Source organism: Bactrocera dorsalis, chromosome 2 (genome assembly GCF_023373825.1).
Source record: "Bactrocera dorsalis isolate Fly_Bdor chromosome 2, ASM2337382v1, whole genome shotgun sequence".
NCBI classification, from domain to species: domain Eukaryota; kingdom Metazoa; phylum Arthropoda; class Insecta; order Diptera; family Tephritidae; genus Bactrocera; species Bactrocera dorsalis.
This window is the reverse complement of record NC_064304.1, coordinates 12,722,077-12,731,408: the sequence shown is the minus strand read 5'-3', so window position 1 is coordinate 12,731,408 and position 9,332 is coordinate 12,722,077. Positions and strand designations below refer to the sequence as shown.

At 35.6% G+C, this 9,332-nt stretch overlaps 1 protein-coding gene across 1 annotated transcript; it reads left to right on the top strand.

Annotated features, from left to right (window-relative positions):
* The first annotated feature begins 1,312 nt into the window (after positions 1 to 1,312).
* On the top strand, positions 1,313 to 2,226 carry LOC115065756 (uncharacterized). The gene is made up of 3 exons (XM_029548379.2): positions 1,313 to 1,506; positions 1,575 to 1,639; positions 1,704 to 2,226. The coding sequence occupies exons 1-3, from the start codon at positions 1,421 to 1,423 to the stop codon at positions 1,934 to 1,936; spliced, it is 384 nt and encodes a 127-aa protein (XP_029404239.2). The 5' UTR covers positions 1,313 to 1,420; the 3' UTR covers positions 1,937 to 2,226.
* Positions 2,227 to 9,332: the final 7,106 nt, after the last annotated feature.

Sequence of the window (9,332 nt, the reverse complement as noted above, 5' to 3'; positions counted from 1 at the left end):
TTCGGCTATTTCTGCTTTTGATGATTCTTGCTTCATCCTTTTATAGCTCTCTCAAGTGGTTTTTAGTCACATCCTTTTCTAATAATTTATGCAGTTTTCTAATTAAATATTCAAAATGTTACTTGTGACTTTTGAATAATTCAATCAGCCTTGAATTTCAATCACTAACCGAACCATATTTTCATTGTCATTATCTTACTCTTGACCGCTACTAATTGTTCAATGAAGTGTCACTAATTTGTGCGTAAGCAATGAACCGGGGCGGCTATAGGTCAATGGGGCGATTGTAGGCTTTTCAGTAGATGATGTTGGAGAATTTCATAGCCAAATTATAGTTAATTATTGCATAATTACTTTATTTATTTCATTTATTTATTCTTAATAAAAATATCTGATGACGGACGAACCGACGGTCATTTAATTCTACCAATAACAATAACTTTATAAAGACCAATACTAATTTCAATCCTTGGATGAGTACCATTACCAATACCAATACTAATACCAATACCAGTTACAATACCAATACCATACTAATTTTTATCCCCGGATGATTACCATTACCCATATCAATTCGCAAACCAATACCAATATCAAGAGCAATACCAAAACCAATTGCAATACCAATGCCAATACCATTACTGATACCAATTCCAATACCAATATCAATAGAAATTACATTACCAATACCATACTAATTTCAGTCCCCGGATGAGTATCATTACCTATATCAATAAGTCCCATTACCAATACCAATTCCAATATCTAATACCAATATCAAGAGCAATAACAATACCAATTCCAATACCAATACCAACATCAATGCCAATACCAATACCATTACAAATACAAATACCAATACCAATACCAATACCAATACTAATATCAATACTAATACCAATACCAATACTAATACCAATACCAATACTAATATCAATACCAATACAAATACCAATGTGAATACCAATAATAACATTACTGATATCAATACCAATACCTATACCAATACCATTACCAACACCAATACCAATTACAATACTATTTTCTACATCCCAAAAACTTGTTACTCACCAATTTACTAAAATCAAGTTTCAATCAAAGATATTAAAATTAAAGTCTTAAAGTAATTTTAAAAACAACCCCCATCACCCCATATAAGCGCAATTGACCATTGATAATTTCTCACCCTCTAACTGATTGGGAATGTATAATTAATTAAGCATTTTCTCTCATAAATTTGAATTAATTAAAATCTGAGCAAAACGCTAGAGAGATAAGATCTATGACAAGCTATAAAAGGATATTGAAGCTCAAAGGAAAAACATCAAACGCTTCGGCAGCCTTGAAGCAGCTACATCAAGTGCTGCTATTCTAACTAAGCAATCAATTTCTAAAATCTATAGTGTAACTGAGTTTCAAGATGAACTCGCGTGTGTACTTAATAACTAAGTTAAGTTGGCTGCTAGTATTCATGCTGGTTTTCTGGCATCGTGCCACACAAGGATTGTGAGTATAATCTTTTTTATTTACAACAGCAATTATTTAACGAAACTTACTTACATTACAAATTGAAGGCCTTCCTTTTCACCCAATGAGTGTGAACCCGGCCTTTCAGTGGACCCCAGAGAGTGTGCGCATGGTGAGACCACAATGTACACTATATAACTTCCAAGACGAAATATATAATTGTAAATTTCCCCTAGGCGCCTTCGACTTAAATATGAACCGCACGAATTGCGAACCTCGTATGGTTTGTTACAGGAACATAGGTGAGCCTTGCCAGGAGCTTGTCGCTAGCAGCAATTGCTTGCCACCGCTGGTTTGCAATTGTGGTAAGTGTAGTGAAGTGTTGAGCTACTTATGTCGCAAAAAAATGCCACCAATATTAAATATGTCAAAGCGCATGAAACCGGTTTATCCGGAATATGTCTATTAAGATGCTATTTGATGCTGGCATCCCAAAAATGTTTTTAGACAGTCTAAGACGGAAGCACTGAACAAAAGGACTCACGCTTGAAACTTGTTAAACAATTATAAATTATCAAAAATTAATCCAAATAGCATGCTAAAATGCGTAAAAGATATATATTTGATATTATGAGTGATATTAATCATCAGTATTGATTTAACCTTAAGTGTAATGTATGCTCTGAGCCGGTAGTAAACTTAAAAATGTTAAAATCATAATTCATGTTAATAAAAGTACTTGCAAATTTACAAAAAGTACTAATGTTTTCTTACTCATTAAGCCTCCCAAACTAAGCAAAGGTTGAATGTAAAAGGTCTACATTATTTGAAATAATGAGAAAAATATGTATCACAGAAGTATTCTCAGACCAACTTCAGAAAGCTCTAGAACTTATACTCTATTAATTACCCAGAAAAATGAAACCTTGCCTAATTTGTGCCGGCTTTAGGCCGACCTATGTTATTCGCAGTATGTAGGACCCGAACTTCAAGACAATTCAAGTAAAAGAACGGAATGTATTGCAAACTTCGTCGTAATTGGCACTAGGTGGACTCTGCACGATCATAACTCTTACAACAGAGCTACATTTTCAGGAAATATTTGATAAAAAAATACTTCACACTTTTACTATATGTAGAGATGTTTTCTCTATAGTCATAGAAATTTTTATCCCGACAATTCAAATATATTACACTTATAGTGGAAGAAGCATCGAAAGCCGGAGTGCGGGACTTTAATCCGCTAAACCTAACCTACTCTCATTTCATGTCTCTCCCACGGAAAAACTGGACAAAGTATTACTTCATGGGAGAGAAGAAGACGCTTAAGTCTATCCACGAATGTACGTCCGGAATCAATTTGTGGGTCCACTGTCCTTTGGATGAACGCTGCCACCGTTGCTGTAACATTGCAATGCTTTTGATTCTCTCCCCTCTTTTTGTTGTGTAGACGTCTCTAGTAAGTTATACTCGTATATTCGCAATTCATCTCCCAAATACCAACAAATCAACAACAAAAAGACGAAGAATAAATAAGGGAAACATTTTTGAGAAAACTAATGGACATGGCGCTGACGACATGTAGTAATTGTTGCTTGCACGTATGCACACACTTAAAATTCGTTCCGTATGTCATCATTTGGAAGCAACGTGCAATACAATTGGAGGCGAACGCGCACCAATATGTGAGCTACATTGTTTATTGTTGTTTTTCGGTGTAACAAATAGGAAAATACTCATAAAATTCAAAACTCAGCCGGGAAACTTACACACCGCAGGGATAGCAATCACACGAATGGCCGAATGGTTAAGGTGCATTTGAGAGTGTTGTTGCATACGGTTATTGGCGTAGTGTAACTAAGTAACTGCAAGTAATTGACGTGAGAATCTAACTAAGCGGAATATTAACAAACAAAGTGCAATCGCCACACGAAAAGGAATGAAATAATAAGCAAATATTATTTGGTAGTTAAAATGCTGCAAGAAGTCTGAAGTAAAAAGCGACAAAATTGTATGCACGCCTTCCAATTGTACGTTCGCAACGAACATCAGGTGGACCCGTTTCGAGATGCTCGTCAATACTTATGTGTATATGTGTTTATCGCTTGTGCTACACAGTCTCTTATACTTTACATAACAGACTTTCAGGTGAAAATGTGAGGAGAATGCCACATAATATTGAGAAGTCGAAAAAGGCTATATATTATTTCAATATTACAATGAAGAAACTTTGATCTACTTGACATGCGATTGGATATATATCGGCACATAAATTTCTATAATTGAATAATAGTACAGTTAAAACTCAATTAAAAAATAGAGTTATGTGAGGTACGGATATTATGAACTTTAAACGCTTTATACGTAAAAATCGTTGCCGGAATCGTGTTCCATGAAATTTTTTCCGCAAATAAAATGTTTCAATTATTTGAGAAACCTTGTTCAAATGTTTTCCAAGAAGGTCGAAATACCATATATCTAAGGAATAAATTAGTATTTTCGTATTTATTTTGCCCAAGGAGTTTTCTCCCAATTACGGTAAAGCGGTTAAGTGTGCAGTTAGCTGTGAAAAATTTAATAATCATCACACGAAATAGTAATAGAAAGTCAAAATAAAATCGCCCAGGAACGTCGAACGTTTCGTAAAGTCTGCATTTCATAGCAATGGATGTTGTAGGTGAATGGATATCAGACTCTGGATAACTGTGGTCTTTGTCAACTGTTATCGACCTGGCCCTTGGTATAAACCAACGTCACATCTCTAATATGTGAATTTCCCTTTATCTGGTTGATGTTCTCTGGATATATACCAAATATATTAAATAAGCCCCTGTGGTTGAATATAGGTAACATATATCTTACCAGTATCAAGTTTTCAGAAGCTTTCCAAATTAATAAATATTTTCAGAAGTTCTACAAAACAATAATTTACTATACAGAGTACCTCGCCAGTATTCGAGTTATTCGACCAGTTAGTTTAAGCCCAAAGAAGTATTCAATTTAAAACTAACTGTAATATTATTTATAGAAAAATTATGACCCTCTATAACAATATACAACCATATACCTGTGTGCAAATGGCAACAAGAGTTTACCAGCTAAAGTGAATTTCTAAGAATGCAGCGCACATGCGACCGCAAACACAGTTGCATGCAACAAGCGCTGAAACTAGAATCAAACACAACCACCATAATCGCTTAAAGAGCAAGCACATTGGACCAGGTGTATGCAAGCAGCAGGCTTAGTAATGATAATCGACAACAAGAGGTGGTCAGACCACAAATATTTCTTAACCGTTAGATGCAGCAAATGCCGGAAATAAGGAAGGAATAAATTCGTGGATCTAATAATGCTCATGCTTCTAAGATCTAGGGAGGGCAGAACAGTGGAAAGGAGATAAATAAAAAGAAGAGGAAAATGTTGCTAGTTAAAAAAAATGCTACTTGACTGAGGGGCAAGCAACAAAACGCACGGCGACAAAGTATGTGCACTTTAACCTGTGCCGAACACATTTCAGACGCACTGATGTCCCAGCAATGTAATAAAAATGTTGTTGCAAATTAATTGAAAGACATAAAATATAAATGCGATGCGCCTTTCTCTTGCCATAACGAAGCTTTAACTCCTTAAAGTATTTGCGCATGCGCATTACGGTTATTAGCCGTGCGTCATACTCGCTGGAATTTGCCCACGCAGCAGAAGCAGCTCAAGCAGAGAATAAGGTCTAGAATTGAGGAAAGATAACTTTCAAAACCTTTTACTTTTTATTGAATCACCTTGTAGTCCATATATTTTTATTTTATTCAGCAAAATGCTATAATTTCACAGGTCAGTTAAGCTGATTGCCACAAATTTTTACCGATTATTAAATTTTATCTATTCTATGAGCAAATTACAGTTTACAGATTATAATTAATCTTAAAAAAAAACCATTGAATATTGGTTGATTCTAATTATGGTCCTTATGGAATATTGCAGGATGTGGATTCATTCGATGGAATGAAGAGATGTATGAAATATATGACGACATTGACATACAGTCTGTCAAGTAAGAGCGTGGTCGTGTTAATTTATAAAAAAAAAATTGGTTCAGTGCTTTTCAAATAGCAAACTCATTATTAATTATTTACTTCGGGAGAAGGTATGACCTTTATTGATTCATTCGAAGTTCGTTTTTTAAGTCCTTTTTTGTAACGAAATTTCTTAAAAAGCAAAATAAGATCAGAACTAAGTAGCAATACATAAAATAAATTGGAATTTTATTAATATTCTATTAAAATTTTTATTACCAATCATCGAAATCAAATTGATTAAATTACCTCGCCCATACATGAAATTATTGGCGTGTGAAACTGCAACTCAACACCATTCATTATTTTCATATTTGTCTGGTAATTTGGAAAAACACAAGATGTGGTGCCAAGCGCTGGCGACAGAAATCAGCTAGAAAACACCTCAAAATAATAATTTCATATGCAAACAGTGTACGCAGTTGAAACACGCATAAAATATAAATATGCACATGAAATGCGTTTAATGAACAAGTGGCCTGCCACTGGTTTTTCACGCGGCGCATACGCATATACACGGCGACGCAACTGGACGTTGTCGTGCTTCATGAGGCAATTTAATTGATTTTGTTGCACGCAGACTACCACAGCGCCAAGCTAATATTGAAGATAAGTCACAAATGCTTGAAAAACGTGAGCGTAATTATGTAATATGCCCACATATACAAATATAAATAATATAAATAGCGAACATTTAAGGAAATAAGCCAACTGCGCGAGCGCTTTGAAAAATGTTCTGAAAATAAACTGCTAAACGCAGCCATTAATCTGGAAATTGAAATATTTTTACACAATTATCAGCGGTATTTCACGAACACACACACACGTGCTCAAAATAAATAACCGTTAACAGTTGCTAGTGTTTAAATCCCAATAACTAATGCCTAATCGCCGCACTTTGCTTCGTAGATTTTTGTCTCTTTGTACGTTGGTATGATTTTGAATTGCCCCAAAGCCGCATAAATTCTCGCATTGCATTGGTTTTTTATAAGATCTTGTTTTTGTTGTTGTTGTTATTTGGCTTGCTGTCACAGCATGTTTTGCGTAGGTAGGATATACAGCCGCCAAAGCGCATTTAATATTCATGTAAAATGGTGTCCAGTAAATACAAAAAATAAATGCGCTAAATTCAGATATGATCAAATAAAAAAGAAAGAAAAAATGTTGAATTCAGTTGCACCGAAGTTGTTGTACTCTTCATAAAGTAGTCCGATCGAAAAAATATTATATGTTGTTTTGGATAATTGCGTGAAGATATCTTCTTAAATAGAAAAGTTCCCCATACAAATACATAATTCTGACCGCTCAGTATGTTTGGCAATATACAAGTATGCTATAATGAATCGATATCGACGCTTCGACAAATAAGCAACTTTTTGAAAAAAAAAACAACCTACAAAAAATCCATATCGGTATTTTCAAATCGACTTAATCGACTCAGCTCTTCAGGGAGATCATTTCTATAAACTAAATATCAGGTATTTTCATTAGGCCGCTACAAAAGTAGACCGATAGACTCAACAAACGACGCAATATATTCCCCGTTCTTTTGAAATATCTCTTCACTAAGGTTCGCAATTTCATCATGGAAGGATATATAATCCAACAGCACGTCGAAATTATTAAAATTTGCTAGCAAAATTCGGAGTCAGTCACCTAAACTTTAAGAGCGCTACACCCAATTAATGGTGGTCATAATCATCTTGTCAGATCAACAATCGAGCGTCTAGTGGAAAAATTTAAGTCCACAAGCACAGCATAAAATGTTTCACTGCCAGGGAGACAAAGAAGTGCCAGTTTTATCCTGAATATTGCTGCCTCTAACGCATCAATTGGGAAGACCCAAATCAGTCTCTCACACGCCGTTCTCGAGCATTGGATATCACTGTGACGTTGTCTGAACTCAAGCCGCTTGACCACCAGATTCATCACATTTTCGTGAATTGTACTGAACAACAACTTGAAATAAGCGAAATATGCATTATTGGTCAGGCAAGAATCCACACATACTCCTTGAGTCAGCATTCTATGCCGAAAAACTTACGGCTTATGGACCGACGGCCTCATTAGGCCGTACTTCTTCCGTGATAATACAGACCGGCAAACCGCTCAATGATAACCGAATATATTTGACCTGAATTGGACAATATGTGGTTCCAACAGGACGGCGCCACAAGCCGCAGAGCGAATGTCGCAATCGATTTATTGAAAACCAAGTTTGGTGAAAGTGTTATGTCATGAAATGGCCCAGTCAATTGGACGCCTCGGTCGTGCAATTTGACGCCGTTAGACTATTTCCTGTTTGGCTAAGTCAATTCTATGGTCTATGCCAACAAGTTAGCGACGATCAATGAATTTCGCACGAATATCGAACCTGAAACTGCAGCAGGATCGGCCGATTATGCTGGAAAACCGTCGATTTTGAATTGGGTTCAGGGTCTGGACTTCTGCAAGCGTACGCGTGGTGGCCAGGCAAAAGAAAGCGAGTTGCATACATAATGGCATTGAATGTACTTTGACAGGAATAAATAATTTAAATAATATGCCAAACCGTTTTTGTATTTAAAAAAAGTTTTTTATCACTCTTAATGAAAAATCCGTTATATATATGTAGTTCATAAGGTCTCCGTCATTTCCTTTGCAAATTATAAACATCAGAGCAAATTAACTATGCTATGTGTAGGGTACAACAGCAAAAACAACATTGTAGAAAATCATTTAACAAGTATGTAGATAAATGAACATATTAAAAATAAAATGTACGAATAAAATTGAATTGCCTATTCATTCCAGTGAAACAAGTGTTGTATTTCAACGGTTGTTGTTGTTGATGCCAACGACAAGTGTTGTGCCGCGCGTGCGCATAAAGCAACTCATACTCACAGGTAGCTTTGTTTGTTCGCTCGCGGTGCATGTGTGTGTGTTTGTTGTGGCATAGACGTTGTTTCTGCTACGGCCTACGCAAAATCTCGTCGATTTCACTGATTTTCGCTGTTACAACTTTTGCGAAACGCCTACTATCTGTTTGCAAGTCTTGTTGTTGTTTTCCATATCGTTGCATTACAGGTTGTCTTATTTATTTTTATAGCTAATCTAGCCAATTTTTCGTTTGTAATCAGCATGTCGTTGGGTTTCAACACAAAAACAACGGAGGGTTTTAGGTTACATGCAGCGCGCACTGGTGTGTGAGTATTAATGTGATCGCAGTTCGAATGTGAAGTGATGTTAGAGCTAATGAGAGAGCGGAATTGAGAAGTGAAATCAATTTATTTGCACATTCCTTTTTATGCTGTAATAGTTACAGGAAAATTAAAGGTAATACTATATGCTTGCTAGATCAAGTCAATATAATATCATATTATACCTATTAGACCCTTGAGCTGGCTTGTCTTTTGTGACTCTAAGCTTGGTGTCGCTAACCTTCTTAATCCCCAGATTGAACTGACTTCAACACTAGCTTGATTACTAAATTGACCTCATTTAACCACAAGCTTGTCCTCGCATAACCTATAGCATTTCTACTTACCTTGACCATATACTACTGTGGGTACTAAATTGTAGAATTTTTAATTTATATTTCGCGCGAAAGCCAATCCGTCGAAATATATTATTTCTAGTCTAAGTAAGTGATATCTGTGTCAAATGTCAAATCAAAATAATCATCGGTGTTTACGCTTTTATTTCTGAAGCACATAAAGAAAAAGCGCTGACAATGAACCACGTCCAAGACAATATCAACTGATGAAGAACACATCAATAAAATAAAAGAATTTGTGCTTAAGAATCGGCAACTAA